An 18,011-nucleotide genomic window follows, 5' to 3' on the forward strand; every position below is an offset into this window, starting at 1 on the left:
CAAAGTAGCAGGCTGTTTTAGACTCTTGCTGGTTTATTTCTCAAGTTCAGACTTAAAAGTATAATGCTTTATGGTGCATTCACATCAAGCACGCCGCAAATTTACTCCTGTATGCATCTAAATGTTTTAGATTGTCAGACATAAAATATCCAACTCGAAAAGATGTCGTTTTCACCATGATTTTAGTCTTAATGTCCTCTATTCGCACCAACACCATGCTATTGATTATCCCTTTGATATCAACCAATACAACTAACAAGGGCTTTTAAAGAGTTAATCGCCCTCTTATCAGAGTCAAAATTCTCTCAGAAATTGTTAAAATAAAAAAAATACAAATCATGTCACACAGAGAATAAGCATTAACCATAACAGGCCCAGTTAATGCAGTCGGAGGAAAACCGTCGTGCCCCAGCATTCCTGCAGCAGCATTACATCCGAATATACTGGGCAACGTGGAAACATAATTATACCCTTGACATTAAAACAAAGCCTGCACTTACCTTAAGAGGTGTGGAGCAGTTTGATGGTTGCCATAGCTCCTCCGCTCCTTCTTATCTCCATGCAATTTTCTCATTTATTTGCAGTGATTGACAGCGGTGGTAGCCACGTATCCACCCTGTGGACCAAAAAAGACTTCATATTCATTGTTTACTGAGCCCGCTCAAAGCATTCAAATGTACTAATGTGCCAAATACACTTTAAATGGACCAAGTGGTTAACTTAAGCAATTGCACTTACTTTTTTTGTTTAAGTTTTTAATGCCATTTCCTTTCAAATTTGGCACAAATGTTCATTAATGCTAATGTTTATACGGAATACTTTTATGTGGCCAAAAGTCAAAGGTCACGGCCACCCCTAAACATATTTCTGGCCTCTTGAGCGTCACATCTCAAGCTGCTTTTAGGGAATGAGTTCTTATATATGGAATATTATGAACAGTTTTCCCTTGGACTCAAAGCTGAATTGATCAGCTTACAGTGGTCAAAGGTCAAATGTCACATTGATCTCATATGAATTGATAAGAGATGTAGTAAGATTGAAATAACACCTGCACCAGGATTTTTTGGTTTTTAATTGGGTTTTTACCAACTTATCTTGTCATATAATCTCACATATGAGATTAGAACAAATTCTGTTGGTGGAAAAGTTGATGAAAAACAGGAGCGTTCTTACGTGGCGTGCAGAAGCTTCCTGATCTCGGAGAGTGCGGGCTGTGTTTACCTCTCACCTGTATCCAATCATGCAGCCTGTCGCTGGCTCTGTCAGCTCACAGTGCACTGGACGTGTCTGTGTCCTATGGGATTGGCTTCTCTAATCCTCCCATTGTTAGTGACAGTCAGTGTCCACAGGTGGCTGAGCACAAATAGGAGGAAGCTAAATATGGCCGATACAAAGCTGGATCTGCAGTGCAAATTTGCATCATACATGTACACACTCATTTGTATTCCCCAAACCACAAGATAGTGCCTATTGTTAAATGAATGCACTGGGAACAGAGTTTTGCTTTACTGGTTAAAAAAACATTTTCAGACTTCTCATGTTTACTTTCCGCCAGCCGACTTAATTGACCATGAGATATAAAAATCCCCAAAAAGTAATGAAAAATATGATATGTTCTGAGTGTGAATGGCGAGGAGAGATTATTCAGGATGGTTTTTTACACTGTGCTCTGTCTTCTGTCTTCTGTCTGTATGTGTGTAGATGTTCCTGGCAGCCCTGTCCTTCGCCTACTTTGCCAAGGCTCTATCAGGCAGCTATATGAAGAGCACAATTACCCAACTAGAGAGGCGATTTGACATCTCCAGTTATCTGATCGGCATCATAGACGGGAGCTTCGAAGTAGGTGAGTTTCTCAGTGTTTGTCTCTTATCACTGTGCCTATCCATGGACTTTACAATTTGATCATTTAGAGGCTGATGAGAGTCGATTGATAATATGTCCGCAGCATGTCAGCCGGTTTGACACTGCCTCATATATGCAACCCCCCATTGAGCTCTGAATAGTCACCGTTCGCGTAACATATTGACTTTAAATGAGAGATCCTCATTTGACGTTGGCTTGGAGAGAAATATGATATGAAGAATAGTTCATAGTACATGTGTGCTGATTTACTAATTATTTACACTGGCTTTGATCAAAAGCTATAGAGCTATAATCGACTTAGGCACATCTGTCCTTTACATGGTGTGAACACCCAGTTCGCAGTGACCGACACACTGTGAGCGACTTGCAGACACATACTCAAATATTAAAGAGCCCTGCTTTGTCCAGTCAATGTAATCTTTCCAAATGAACAAACACAGACACACAGCATTTGTCAAGGTTTTTGCTTTGAAAGACAAAAACAGACCAGTGTCAAGAAATAGGACCAATACATGAAAAAGCTTCGTCCTGTTTCCCAACAGATCCTCTTTCAACAAGGTGTATGTGTGCGGTCGTCTGAATGTAAAGACTAGCTCTCCCTGCTGGAGCAGCACTTGAAGGTGGTGATCATACTGTGTGGCATACGGATCAGAAAATCACAATAGCCGACATCTGACAGTTAAATCCCTCCATATACAGTATATCAGAGGCAGTGTTTACATGTGCCAGCACACATCATCAGATGAATAAATAAAAAAGGATTCATTTCATGTTATCAGATCTGAAGACCCTTTTCATGCAAGTAGAAACTGTAAACAGCTTTGATAGCATACTGTAATTAGGATCTTCTCTCAAGTGGGTCTCATGTTTTATGCCTTTGACTCATCCTCTGATCTTCTCCACCCTCTAGGGAATTTGCTGGTGATTGTCTTTGTGAGCTATTTCGGCGCCAAACTCCACCGACCCAAGATCATAGCAATCGGGTGCATCTTGATGTCTTTCGGGACCTTCTTGATCGCCATGCCGCATTTCATCATTGGCCGGTAGGAAAACTCTCATAACTGTATTTAACACTGTCAGCACAATGCAGTATGTATTATTTAGACCATTTAATCGCTGATGAATGTGTTCACAGAGTATCTAACGATACGTGACACTTTCTTCCTCCCCTTGTTTAACAGTCACATTGGTATTTTGTACGCAGCTATAAGATCGAAACGTCCGTTAGATCTTCATTGAATTCCACCAATAGCCTCTCTCCGTGTCAAGTGAGCTCACCTGAGTCCATCAGGGCAGGTGACAGACCCTCCATACTGCCCTCTAAAGGTAAGATTAGGGGTTCTTACTGTGCTCAGTCAGGAGATTAGTCTGAGTCAGAGACTGTATATAAAGATGGACAACATGATGGCTCATCAAAAGTGATGCCAAAATCCTCATCATACCCTGGTGGCTGGCTGCAGTATAGGTCATAAAGCTCCATGAACAAAAGTAAAAAGTGAAAGTATACATGAAAAAACAAAATGGTTTCTCTCACTTGAGGTAGTTAAGTACTAAGGTAGGATGATCAAGTTCTCATTTAACCAATAAGTTTGGTTTTATTTAGTTACTTGATTAATGGGGGGATGAGACTTGATCGGGACGTGGAGACGTGTCATCCGTCCTTATACACAGTCTGTGGTCCGCATCATTATGATATTATTAAGTCAAAGAGGAACGTTCTGTCACTTTCTGAGACTTTCAATTCTAGGTCCACTCAACTCATCTAATTTTTCTGTCAACTTTTGACCTGCAGGATGTGTGCGTGAGTCCAGTGTTTCGATGTGGATCTACGTGTTTTTGGGGAATGTCCTGCGCGGGATTGGAGAGACTCCAGTACAGCCTTTGGGAATCTCCTACATTGATGATTATGCACAGTCTGAGAATGCTGCCCTCTATATCGGTAGCGCACCTTATTTTCTGTTTATGTGTACACCTATACCTTGAAAATTAAGAATATTTTTTAAATCATCAAATTCGGAAGCCGATTTTTTTTACAGTCTTATTTTAGAATTACAATATATCAAATTTTCAGCCAACTGGTAATAATATATAATTTGTTATTTACATATATAAATTACCTGATTTCTCTCATGGTTATGTCTAATGTTCAGACTGTATTTTATCAGATAAAATATGGTCATTAGACAAATTGAATGTCATTATGATTATTTAATTGACTTTACCACATTTATCCGTTACAGTAGCAAGTGATAACGGATAAATATCCTTGTCGTGTATTACAGGTTGTGTCCAAACAATATCAATAATTGGTCCTGTGTTTGGCTACCTGCTGGGATCGCTTTGTGCCAAAATCTACGTCGACATTGGTTATGTGGACATGGGTGAGTAACATTACATCATTAATAAACTGACTGACTCAGCTTGAACTTGGTATGGATTTATTGTGTATTACCAATTTGTGCACAATAACAAGCTACACTAACACTCCACTGTGGAGAGCAGGATTTGGTAAGTGGTTGTTGTACGTGACAGTTTTAAAGCGTGTGCATCCGACAAGCTGATATGTGACGCTTTGCACCTCTTGTGCCTGTTGCATTACTTCACTGCTTCTGGGCCAAATATAGCTGTAGGCTCCACTGGCAATGTCAGTACACGGTCGTAATCCCTTTTGCCTGGGACTGGGATTGCCACAGTTAGCATGTGTTACAACCCTGCCCCGTCTAGAGCATCTGCTAGCTCCCTAAAAATGCGGGAGAGGCACGAGGGAGCCATCTGAAGTCTACCTTCCTGTTCCTGACCGGACAGGTTGCGACGTTAGAGACACGTGATGGCCCCACTGTTAGCCAGATGGGTCTTTGTAGTATCATACTTGCAGTATAATCTTACTGGGAAGGAAACACTTTGAAACTGCTGTAAACCTTTCAGTGGTCTCCTCATGTTGCGTTTGAACATTTACCAAAGCCCAAAGGTTGACCTGTATGTAAAGCATAGTCTTATTTAAGTAGTCTTGACTTGCTTAACCTATTATTACCTATATTTAAATATAGTTAAAAGAAATATGTATCTTTATTAAATTCCTCCGTGAAGCAAATTAATGAAAATGACCCATTGGTGATGACGTTCATATAATTTCTCTTCTCTTGGCAGAGACTGTGACTATCACGCCCGGGGATGCCCGCTGGGTGGGGGCATGGTGGCTGGGCTACCTCATCACCGGCACCATCACTCTCATGTCCGCTGTTCCTTTCTGGTTCCTGGCCAAGTCGCTGCCAATCCCCGTGGATAAACACAACACCAGCTGCACTCCAGAGCAAACCCGGTTCATCAAAGATTCCCCGACCATGGAGCACAAGTTCAGACCCGAGGAGCCGGCTAATTTACATCAGATGGTCAAAGGTATAGAAAACGACAATTGCAGTGAATATTGAGTATTGGCATTGCGATGTGTTCAGTTGATTGAATCTGTGTGACCAATTTCTCAAGAGACATAAGCTGATTTCAGACATGCACTGAACTAATGTCATTTTGAAGGGCTCTATGTGACAACACATGTCTGATTCGGACATTCTTCTTTGAGTTTCTCGTGCCAGCCCTCTGATAATGTCCAAATGAGCCCATGTGAGAATACAGCAGGATATTGTCCAGGGGATTCAGCTCAAGAAAGTGGGCGTATTCACGATGTTTCAAACACGCAATGGATGCACAACTGACAGAGATGTCAACATGAGAGAAAAGACAACGAGATTCAAGAGCTTTTGGCGCCTAAGACACCTGTGTTGATGTTCTGTAAACAAAAGACGTGATCTCCTTTGCGAAATTTGAACATCATGTCATGCTTCATGTATTCTCTGCCCAGGCGCCAGCCCTCAATCTTCTGCAGATTTCGCTGCTGTCCTGAAAGTATCTGCCATGAACAATATCCTGCTGAGCTTGTGTCTGATAAAAGCTCTATTTCAATATATATATATATTTTTAAAAACTTTACGTCCTCTTGTGATTTAAAATTTTGCGTTCAGGTCTAAAAACAACTTGTTCTTCAGGTTTTCCCATTATACACTTTGATCACATTTGGGGGGTCTACCTTTGTATGCCATATGCTGGTGATTACAATCTATAGATTTCGATTAACATGTGTGTCTTAACCCCTAAACAACCGGTGTCCTGGTCGTTCAGTGGTTAAGACGCCCATCGTGAACCACAAGGCTCCAGTTTGAGTCCGACTGGTGACATTTGTTACATCTCTCTCTCTCTCTTTTCATAGAATTTCTTCCAGCATTAAAGAGTCTCCTCGGAAATCCTGTGTACATCATCTACTTATGCGTGACCATCATTCAGTTCAACTCTCTCATCGGGATGGTCACCTACAAACCCAAGTACATTGAGCAACACTACGGCCAGTCGGCATCCAAAGCCAATTTCCTCATGGGTAAGCAGACTATTTTGATAATTCAGAATGTTTCCTTGTTTCATGATGTTCATATGCTAATTTTTCTTTTGAGCTGATAAAACAGTTAAAATCAGGGGCCATAAAGGGGCCATGATTTACAGCAGGATATTGTGATTCAGTAACCTCCTCATTTCAGTTAGTCCTTGTTTACTGTTACCTCTTGAATGTATTTTGAAAATTATTTCTTGTTCTAGCAAATTGTATACTTTGCTGAAAATATTTCTTTCGACAAATTGTCAAAATATTGTTCGTCAAATTAAAGTGCATTTACGTGCTTTACATGAAACATCAACGAGACTACATTGAAATTAATGAGCATTCCGACTTTGATCCTTTTTGGCTGGCGGCTTGTTTTGCATGAAGATCTTTCCTGACCCCTGAGTCCTTTTAAGAAAGCATTGTGTTCTCCCGTCTGGTCAGGCACGATCAACATCCCGGCCGTGGCCCTCGGGATGTTCTCCGGAGGGGTCATCATGAAGAAGTACAAGCTTGGTATCATGGGAGCAGCTAAATTTGCCTTCGGGACATCACTGCTGGGCTACTTCCTGTCACTCTTTTTCTTCGCCATGGGCTGTGATAACTCCAACGTGGCAGGGATCACTGTCTCATACACTGGGTATGTGATGTTTGTGTATATGACTGTCATTGATCACAGCTAGCACACTTTGGCTCATTTTGTCAGTGGTGGAGAAACATTTTACTTAAGAAAAAGTACAACTAAATATAGAAATCTGCTGATACATGTAATAGAGTAAAGTTGCAAAGAACCTGAAAGTAAATCGAAAGATATACAATGAACTCAGGTACAGTAATAAAGTAAATGTACTTTGTTGCAGCCTACCATTGCCGTTCATATTGTGTTGATGAATCTCAGTTCTGTCTCATTTCAAATGAAGAGTAAAAATGCCTTGGTCCTATTGGGCTTATGTCATGTATTTTTCACTAGTGCAGTCAATAATACATGTATTATCATTTCACGTCGTCACATGCAGGGTGGACAATTTGCCTCATCAGGAGCGCTCTCTCTTCTCCGACTGTAATTCGGAGTGCTTGTGCTCCGGAAGGGAGTGGGACCCGGTGTGTGGAGAGAACGGGATCACCTACGTGTCCCCGTGCTTGGCTGGGTGCACATCGTCTTCTGGATCTGGGAGGAACACGGTCAGACACACAACACTGTCATCATTACACATCTATAGCAACCTACGCCTCGCTGTTTGTTTGTGTTTTGGTTTCTTTTGTTTATTTGTTTGTTTGCTTGTTTGTAAGCAAGATTACACAACAGCGACTTAACAGATTTCCGAGAAAATTGTAAGGATGCGGTACTGGTAAGGGAAGAACCCTTTAAATGTTGCTTCCGATCAGGTTCAGGGGTCGGATCCATGATCACTTTCTTTAACACTGTAAGACATTATTCACCATATTCTGAGGGAATGAGTAATGAACATATTTATATGAGCTTGGGGAATTTTGTGCAGCTTGATTGAAGCTTTGGCCCCTGGCGGAGGTGTGCACTTTACTGAGTGCCATTGTAGCTCTTTGTTTCATAACTGGAAAACACACATTTTTAGATTGCTGCTGTTTTCTTCTGCTTCTTCTCATAAAAACTGTTTTTGGTGCTACTCATTTCTAAACAGTGGCACATTTACGTAAAGTGTTTCCTGTTCATTTCATCAAATTATTTTCCTTCTCTGTTTTAGGTTTTTGACAATTGCAGGTGTGTGGCTGCGGCTAACACCCAGCCCGGAAATCTGACGGTCAGCCTGGGCCAGTGTCCGCGCGGGGACAGCTGTGAAAAAATCTTCCCATACTTCCTGGCTCTGTCCGTCCTCAGCTCGTTCATCATCTCTCTCGGGGGAACACCAGGCTATGTGCTGCTCATCAGGTCTCTCCACAACTCCTCTTACCTGCTCAAAAGAATCGCTTCATTATCCTCACACGCAGTCTGTGTTTTGAACCAGTGCATCACTTTCTCATTCCTGGACAGATTTCCCTCCCTGCTGTGATCCGGAAAATATGTTCACCTCTATATGATACAGTGTAATTGATGGAGATACAGGGGTGCTGTGGTGCTGGGGTGCTGATAGAAAATCTATGTACCATAATACCTTCATATTAAATGCAGGACAATGTCTGTGATTTCTTTTTAATAGTTAAACATTTCATACCAGTCTTAGAATTAGTTTGCGATGACAGACATCAAACCTGGCTTTTGCACCGAAATTAGACATGTTTTTTGAGTCATATCAAATTCAGATGTTTAAGATTAAAGATTTTGGGTCTTAAAGCAAATTATCAATATAATGCTCACACATACTGTTTTAAGTCTTGCAATAAAAATTGTAACAATTGTCTGTTGTCAGGATGAAGAGTTAAGTCTTCCTTAACGCCTCTGTTTTGTTTCTGTAGATTAATTAAACCTGAGCTGAAATCACTCGCACTGGGGATCCACACATTGGCCACACGCACACTCGGTGAGAACCTTTCTATTTTCTTTGTCGTGAGAATGTATTACTGGATTTTTTTGTACATTTGGAAGAAAATCATTACTTCTAGCTCGTCATTTGATTATTATTTATTATCTGTTAATTGTACAACAGCTGGAATACCTGCCCCTATATACTTTGGAGCAGTAATCGACACAACATGCCTCAAATGGGGATACAAGCTGTGTGGAGGAAGAGGATCATGCAGAATATATAACACTGCAGCTTACAGGTAAATAAAACTCAGTGCACAACCTCAAGTGGGAATCCTTTTAAACTCAAAGTAAAATAAAAATACACTGGCAGTACGGTGAGCCCATCAACAAAATAAAACATAGAGGAATCACCCTGCTATTATCAGATATTTATAAAAGATATTGAACAAAACATAAGTTATCCACTAGAGTGGTGCCAGAGGGAAGGTCATGTGAGTGGGTACTTTGTTTTTGTTTTAATTATCTTTTGTATACCTTGTTTTTTTTCCATATAAAAGTTAAAATAAATTAGTTTGAAGAGAAACACTGTTAAACCAGCTTGGATATAATTCACCCTAACAGTCATTTTTTTTGTTTTGGCAGGATAGTGTACCTGGGCCTGGTTCTGGGCTTGAGGACAGTCTCCTTCTTCTTTTGTATTTTTGGTTTTGCAATCTTGAAAAGACATATTAAGAGGGAGGAAAAATGCGCCCTGACCAATGGGAACGCAGAGATGGAGTCCCTAAGGAAAGAGGAGGACAGCTCCACCCACTGTGAGCAATTTGTTCTGGCCTTGGACTGCAGTCCTGACAGAGAAACTCGCTTGTGAGCCTCAGCACAACCGGTTGGTCTCTTCTGAGTCCGCTCCAGGGAGCAGCACCTCAGGTGTGCAGAGGAACACACACTGCAGAGGAACACACACTGCGGGAGCATTTCAGAGCACACAAAATAAAGTACAGAATAAATCTGTGCAGGATTTGCTGAAACATAAGATTACTGACAAAGAGCCACTTTATAAACATGCTGCTTCAGGAATGTGTACATTTGTGTTTGTGTTTTTCCATGAATTGAAACCTTTTTTTAGAAAAAAACTATTGTAATTGTGCTTTGTATAATATGTTTGTTTTTTTGATAAAACTTGACATAATCATTTCTCAGATTCAAAACATATTATGGTGCCTGAATTCATGGCTTCGCTTTCACTTTGGCAGAGATTCCTGCGTTAAACAGGCCTGCAGACAGTTTCTGTGGCACATCTGCTGGAATAAGTGTGAGTGAGGCTGCACTGAGACAGAGTCGATGTTTTCGAACCCGCCAACGACTGAGGTCAGCATCCTGATCAAAGCAGCAGAGGAACAGCTGCCCAAGGAAAGATGATATGTTGAGGCCAAGCTATCAGTCCAGATGTAGAATAAATCATTCCTGCCGTAGAATCGCTGTTTCATTACAATCTGTGGCCTCGGCAGCCAAACTTGTCTCCATGAGAGGAAGAAGCCATGTCTGCTGGTGAGGACTGTGGTAAACAGCTTCAGAACAAGTGCGCGTGTGTCGAGCCTTGGAGTCGTTTTGCAGCGTTGATTTACAAACCACATGTACTGTACCTGACTGCACATTGTATAATATATGTACAGTAGCCACCAGTGTGCCTCGTCATTACGGAGCTCCTTGCATTTTGTTTTGAAAACGTAATCTTATGTTGTTTCTGTGTGGTATCGGCCTTTTTCTCTGTATGAACGTGCGGAACACACAGTCAAGGTTCGTTGTTTGTTTTCAATGTACATACTGTATACCAATGCAACTACAAATTACAAAAACAAAGTCAAAATCAGTTGGTCCCATTTTACTATATGTTGGAACGAAGATAGATATTTAAACACACACCTCTGCAAAGGCCCATGAACAGTCTACGAATGAACCAAGCTTTTAATCACTGCATCCGGATTTTTATTTGGATTTGCACCAACTTGCACACACTCGTAAACATCAGTTCCTTAAAACATTTTTTTTCATTAAGATCCATGAATTATTATTATTTGAGATCAACGAAAATGTTTAAAGCACCCTGTCTGACTTTGTCAAAGAAAGTGAAAGAAAACAACTGGATCTGCCCCCTGATCCAGAACCACACAGACTTTAATGGATTCTTTCTTCCCTATCTATACTGAATCCCTCCTTTGGTAAAATCTGTCCAATAGCTTTTGCGTTGTCTTGCATACAAACAAACAAACAAACAAACGTGCATACCAACCAACAAACTGACAGGGGTGAAAACATAACCTGCTTGGCAGAGTTAATCATGTGATTAAACTTTAATATGAATAAGGTCTGCTTTTGTCCAGGTTTTATTTATCAAAACTTCTAAAACATACAAACAAATGTGAAATACATGCCACACTATAGTAGCAACTTAACATTAGCATGAATACCATCAAAACTGGAGATAACGCAGCATGTTTCAGTAAACTGTGGTGGTCTGGGGTTATTAATTATTATTGAATATTAGTATTACCGATAAGCACAAGACCCTGAGGAAATATTAAGAGATGTTTTCCCTTCATTTGTCGAGTGAATAGATAATAGAGCAATACACAAAAACACCTTATGTACGTTCAGCCTTTTCTTTTGTGTGTTTAATGCTGACGATTGAAACATGTGCCTCAGTTCAGATATGTAGGTAAATAAAAGTGCAACACAAATGTGGTGGTGAGCTACTGCTCATAGCACACAGTTGTAACGAGAAGACAGAGGAGAGACGACTACTGTGACTGTTCCTGTGGTTACTGATCCTTTTTGTCTTCTGCACTCTGGAGATTCTGTGGATAAAAAAAAAAAATTATAATAAAAATGAAGTTTCTACAATTTTTCTGTATTCCAGTATTTTGTGACTTTGTATTTGCATGTATGTGCACCTGTGAGTGTTACCTGGAGTTGATGGTGCTCCGTCAGTAGTCGGTCATACTCTTGTGCCAGACCTTTCGCCTGCCTCTTCATGGCTTCTACCTCAGCGTGAGACTTGTGCACGGCTGCGGGCACACAAAGTCCCACGTCTATAAATTGCTCTGTAAGCAGTATGCTCTATATGCAAGACGTGACCCACAGTGGTTCATGCTTTTTATGTATAATTTTCTGCATCAACACCGCTTTGCTTTGTGTAACTGAATGCAGAGTGTGATGTCAGAAGGCAGCAAGGATTACTCACCCTCGTCCGCGGTCTTCAGTTGACCTGCCAGCTCTTCCACCTCTAGCCTCACTTGCTGGTTTTTTGATGACGTGGAGTTTTCCTCTTCCAGGAGCGCCTGAGCACAAAGGATTTTCTCTAATTACTGAGCTTAAATGGTTTATCTTAACAGCCCCGAAACAGGGTACATACAAAGTAGGAAACATATCGAAAACGAGATTGTGCTGCCGCTTACAGAATATTAAATCAATGGACATGACCCACAACAACTTCAACCTTGGTGGATGGTACGTGATAATAGACTAGTTAGTGCCTATTTGAGGACAAGAGTAAAACTTCAGGTCATCAAGGACTGATTAACTGTATTTCTCACATGTTTGAGCTTCAGGTTGTCCTCCTGGTGCTGCTTGGCCGCTTTGACTGCATTGTCTATCTGCGCCTGAAGGCCGTCACTGCTCTCCAGTGTGACAGCAGCCTGGTTTAGCAAGGTGACAATCCGGCGCATGATGCTGTGATGAGTTCGCAGGACGGGGGAAAGAGAGGAAGTGGAATAAATGAAAACATGGGACCTCAGGAAGTAAATCAGAAAAGGTCAAATACGAAATAGGCATTCGTGTGGACGGTATATTGATGTTCATTCTTGGTTTCTGAATGGATGGAGAGAAATAACACTGACAGCCAGAGGAAGAGAGAGAAGCCAGATAAGTAGAGGTTCCTCTGGGCTCTGAACAGCTTCATGAGCACATGGTCGTACAAATTGGGGTTCAAGTTGGCGTCTTGCATGGGCTCGGGCCCCGAGTACTTCCTCACCTCACGGAGGGCATCTGAAGGTGAGACAGGAGACAGGAAACATTACCACTGCTGCTTGACACACACCATGTCAGTGTTGTCAGTATTAGTCTGTGTCATCGCCCACAGCAGATTGTGTCTGACTCACAGGAGACTGCTTACCAAGGAAGAGAACAATGAGGACCATGATCATAGTAAAGAAGCATCTGTTCCAATATGGCGATAACCAGTTCCATATTCTCCAGTTGAAAACCAAACGCCATCTGAAAAAGTAGGTCAAGAGGAGACTGTGAGTGGAGCTGCCATAACAAACAGCGGATCTGTCTAGAAAGGATGTTGTCTCACTCTGCTGGTGATTTGTGGGAACTGCATCTTTCAGTTTTATCATTTTACAACTCCACATAGCTAAATTGTTTTGGTTACAGATTTGGTCAACACTTGCCACATTGTTTTTCAGACCACATACTGAGTGGAATGACGGCACATGGGCGGCCCGCTTCTGTTTGTAAACCACAGCAAAACCGCAAGACAGACAAAGGTGCAAAAGGTGGCACGAATTAGTTTTATGCTATTTGAGTCATATTCACCATTCACAACATGGATCACTTTAGGTTCACATCCAGGTAACATGTTGCCTAAAGCACTGTATGTTTGCCAAATAAAGGCCCGTAATTTTCCGGTTCGGGATATTTGGGCCAACATTTTGGGGGGATATTTAGGCCACTTTAGACTCACATCCCTTTTGTCTGGGTGATAGGAGGTCATGTAGTGCTGCATCATTACCTGAAGTGGGCCACATCCTTATGCTATATGAGAAATTCGATTGAGACCACGATTTGTGTAACAGACCTTAGATGATGTTGTGTGTTTGTGTATTAAACTGCGTTACCTCTGTGCTGATATGAAGGGTATACACAGGATGAGGCTGACGACTATCTCTCCATAGAGGAAGAGAGCCACAGCCGTCCACTGCAGAGTCATTGTTATTCTGAGAATAAACACAAATTGTGTTATCAATATGTGTACTATGAACAGCCTTGATGTAATGTTAACCACTTCATTTTCAGACATAACCTGCCATTATCACACATACTTTATTTTTCCAATATGCAATATTGATTAAATCAATTTATACAAGTAGTAGTGAATGTCAATGTGAATATATATTATTTATCACTATTTGCCTATTATCCTGTGTACTCTTTTAACTACTAAATGCAATTGCTTCACATTGTGGATTAACATTCTGAGCACAAACACACACACACACGCACACGCACGCACGCACGCTCACACGCACACCCACACAGTTGTTTCATACAACAAAAAATCTGCAGCAATCGTCCTAAGCCTTTAGCTATTTTTATACTTGTACCTTTAAATCTATCGTGACTCTTCAGCAGCTTTTGTTCTCATTTTCTTTAAGAGCAGGAAGGAGTCGATCTGTTCTGACAGATGAATAGAGTTGTTGTCTTACCAGGAAAAGTTGAGCGAGCAGAAGAATGAGAAAGTCCAGACATGCGCACACACAAGCTCTCTCCCACAGTCACAACAGCTGCTGGGAACCATCAGAGGACCTGCAGCCCTAAATAAAACTCTGTCATTGGTCAGCCCCTTCGGATTTGTTAAAGAACCCAACGTCCACACAGACCAAGTGCTTTATTTCATACTATTTAATAACTTAGAACAGCTAGATTTAGATGATTAATCATGTGGAGCAGTTCTCTCCCTCTTGTGTGTGTCTGTGTGTGAGTGTGTATGTTGGTGCCTTCTCACATTTCATGTCATGGTACAATAATAGTCCTGTGAGAAGAGACACTCATTGAAATTATTTATAGAATTTAGGACATAATGTTTTACATTTAACTCCAAGCTTAACACTGAAATAAAACAAGCAGATTTCAATATCTCTTTGGATATGTCGACTTTTCTGGGCATTTCCTCCACAAAGCAAAGTGAACCCATGTCCACAAGGTGGCGACGTTATCTAATGATATAACAGTAATGGCAGGAAGTAGAGGGTCCAAAATCCAAATACTCCTTATGTTCAGAGTTTATATACAAAGAAGCAAAATAGCAGATAAAGACAAGAACACTTTATTTATACAGACCTTTCAAGACAATGTGATTCTAAGGCAAGAAAAAACCATTCATCGAATACATAAAAACAGGACATCAGGTAAACATTACATTTATGAATTTATTGAATTATTTAAAAGATTGAAATTGAAATGAAAACACATTAAAATTGTATTAGATTGCAATTAAAACAGCAGCAAAAACAAGAAAACAAACAGTTTAAGATTAAGTGGATTATGTATGTAGTAAATTAGTTAGCAGACAATAATGTTTTAAGCCCTTATATATAATAAACTGAGTTCTAGCAGACCCAGCTTGTTCCTCTTCATCTTTTATATACAGTCTATGTTCATACAGTTAAACAGATTAATGATGTATTTAGACCCAAGACCTTTAAGTGGTTTATAGATTTTAAATTCGATCATTTGACACACAGGAAGTCAGGGCTGTGCTTTAAGGACCAGTGTTTCCCTAAATTTGAATTTGTTCTTTCTATGTTTCAAAGGCAGTTTAATAATGATTCATGTTTTTACCTGTGGCATAACCACGCATGGATTTGTTGAATGCACTTAAAAATGTTGGGGACTGTAATCACCTGGTGACCCTGTTATGCCGAGTTGTGTGTCATTTGCATAATTTGTGGTAAGAGATGTTATTTTCCACAACCTCAACAAGAGGGAGTATGCAGATGTGAATAGAAGAGGCCCGAGAATGGACCCTTGAGGAATACCAAATATGATTTCCGTTGCCTGCCTGTCAAACAGAATTATATGGCCATCTGAGATCTGCAAAGACAAAAGTATTTGACACATCAGTACTCAAGTAAATTATACTTAAACCTTTAATGAGTCTAGGTTCATAAAAAAAAAAAATCATTCATAAAGAAAAGACTTGAAAACACCACTCTTTGTTTTTGTGTGTCTTTAAAAGTGACCATAAACAGCTGTTGGCTTGCTCACAAACAAATGCATTACATGAGTTCTGCACATCAAGAACAGAGACTTGGGATTTCTTCAGAATAGCCCTCAGTGTATTCTTAAATAATGAGGGGTTTTGACCCAATTCAGCTCTCTGGACTATTCTGTGTGTGTATTTCGCCTTCTCCACTGTATTCAGAGTGTTCACACAGGCCTCCTCTGTGAAGGGGACTGATAGCTGCTACCCTCTTTGATTGCATGGCTCATGAGTGCTGAGCAGCAAAAGGTTTACAGCTGCTCCCTGTGATAGCTTTTTGAGAGTGGGCAAATGACTGTAGCAGAACTGAATGTGCTTTGATTGCTCTCCTTTGGCTCGCCGTCTCAGAGGTCACAACTCCGGAGACGGAGCAGTCATTATGGTAAAAGGCCTGCGATGAGCCGATGAGCAGCTGGGGTATTATTATGTTGAGACTGGGCTTGGTGGAGTGTTGTCTATATGTATTCGTTAGTTCATATATATTTATATATTTCTTCAAAAATTTTGTTTTTTGGGGGAATGTGGGAACAAAATGCCCCAGAGTCATTATCTAATCGTTCAAAATTGACAGAGTAAGTCAACTGGTTTAAACTGATGAATGTTCTACTGGGTTTATTCTTTATCTTTTTTAATGGTTTTAGTATTTTTTCTGTTCTATTTTTAATTTAGTTTTATTCTCTTTTATTTAGTATGATTGTCTTTTTTGGGGGGGCATCTCTTATCCAGGATGCCAAAACAGAGATTTAAATTAGAATTTTTCTAATTCACCACATATTTGTGTTATAATACTAATTCCCCTTCTCCCTTGTGCAGTATGGGACCCAATGTTAGGTTAAAAAGCTTGATACCAAATAACTATAGAAAGTGATAAAATGTCTCTGTGAGAACTCTGACTTTTTTGTAAAAAAAATAGAAAAGAATCAACAATGGTTTGACGAGACAAATCAAGGTTTAGATATGTTGGTCCCATTTAGGACAGCTTCACACTAAGACTAACTAGCAATACAACTGTTAACGTGTTCACCTTCTTTTCGGCTCCTCTGCCTGGTTAACACTGGTAAATAACTCATTCCTTCACCCTGCAGGATTTCCCTCAGAACCTTCAGATCGATATAGGTCTCACAACAGCATTTTGAAAGTTATACACACAGGCAGCTGGTGCTCATCAATGTACTGAAGATTCAACTGTAATATCTTTTAAGTCCATCCAAACTCAGCAATGTCTGCAGAGAAAATCAATAGTACTTGTACTTCAGGAGCACTGAACACTCTGTAATTCTATTGTGACATGAGGACACTTGGAGGAAGATTGACTCCATTTAAAACGTGAAAGACTTTTGTGTTTGGAGTGAGTACAGATGCTCACCATGTAGTTTCAGATTCTGGCTCCCAGGATGTGTTAGTGAGCTTCATTGTGTTTCTCCCATTCATATCCATCCATGTGGAGAGTTGAGTGGCAGCACAACCCAAGAGTGCCTGTCTGCAGACAGTAGTCACCAGTGTGAGGAGAGCTGGTAGGCAGCGATCTGCTGTCTCCCCTCTCACACACAGGGGTTGACACTGTCCCAGCCTGATAAAACAATTGGCTGCATGCACACACTGTATGAACATAGCTGCGTATGCTGGAGTAGACACGCACAAACGCACTCTGGCACGCTGACTGTCAGGTGCACATACACACAGTGACTGGGCATGCAGCCATGTTGGCACAAAACGTCTGACTTCTTTTTGTCCTTCACAGTTTTGCTTCATTGTGATTGGAATATACTAGTCAGAACCATTGTCTGAGCCACATTTCACAAACGATACGATTTCACAATATAATTTTGTTAGACGTAAAATTGAACACACTGAATGGCTTCCATGACCATGCTTTATGGCACGAGCGCTTTTTGTCAAGTGGCCAGTTTCTATATAAAACCATGTTTGTTTTCTTCTAGGAATAAGCAAAAAGTACTGAATCTTTTTAAGCCAAGGTTGGTGGAGGAATGCAGTGAAAAAGCAAAGCGTGCTGCCAACCAGGACCTTGGCTATAGGTTCTTGTTATTGTACAGTGCAATTGGTACTGGCTATAGTTGAGTTGTCATGACTTGATTTAATTCATGGACAACACTTTGTCCTGAAAAGGAATGTCAGGACACCCAGTACTGTCGAACCAAGTCGATGCCAAATATTAGAACATTCTTATGGTACTTGTTTTTTTAAAGTACATTTGGTACCAGAAATACCAGATGTTGTGGGTA

The 18,011-nt window shown here is 40.6% G+C and overlaps 2 protein-coding genes across 3 annotated transcripts; one reads left to right on the plus strand and one right to left on the minus strand.

Annotated features, from left to right (window-relative positions):
- Window positions 1-1,701: 1,701 nt before the first annotated feature.
- Window positions 1,702-9,597, plus strand: LOC128444558 (solute carrier organic anion transporter family member 1C1). The gene is made up of 13 exons (XM_053427100.1): window positions 1,702-1,843; window positions 2,774-2,906; window positions 3,068-3,189; window positions 3,656-3,802; window positions 4,146-4,244; window positions 5,011-5,259; window positions 6,125-6,289; window positions 6,731-6,926; window positions 7,303-7,468; window positions 8,008-8,192; window positions 8,717-8,781; window positions 8,908-9,025; window positions 9,372-9,597. The coding sequence occupies exons 1-13, from the start codon at window positions 1,702-1,704 to the stop codon at window positions 9,595-9,597; spliced, it is 2,013 nt and encodes a 670-aa protein (XP_053283075.1).
- A 1,465-nt stretch (window positions 9,598-11,062) lies between these two features.
- Window positions 11,063-14,341, minus strand: LOC128444561 (B-cell receptor-associated protein 29). Of its 2 annotated transcripts, none has more exons than XM_053427105.1 (8): window positions 14,213-14,341; window positions 13,625-13,723; window positions 12,898-12,998; window positions 12,623-12,770; window positions 12,320-12,455; window positions 11,968-12,064; window positions 11,691-11,791; window positions 11,063-11,581 (listed from the first exon to the last, which is right to left on the minus strand). In XM_053427105.1, the coding sequence occupies exons 2-8, from the start codon at window positions 13,714-13,716 to the stop codon at window positions 11,546-11,548; spliced, it is 711 nt and encodes a 236-aa protein (XP_053283080.1). In that variant the 5' UTR covers window positions 13,717-13,723; window positions 14,213-14,341; the 3' UTR covers window positions 11,063-11,545. The 2 variants fall into 2 exon arrangements, with proteins under 2 accessions (XP_053283080.1, XP_053283081.1); XM_053427106.1 differs by having other exon boundaries at window positions 14,111-14,249.
- Window positions 14,342-18,011: the final 3,670 nt, after the last annotated feature.

Source organism: Pleuronectes platessa, chromosome 7, assembly GCF_947347685.1.
Source record: "Pleuronectes platessa chromosome 7, fPlePla1.1, whole genome shotgun sequence".
NCBI lineage: Eukaryota > Metazoa > Chordata > Actinopteri > Pleuronectiformes > Pleuronectidae > Pleuronectes > Pleuronectes platessa.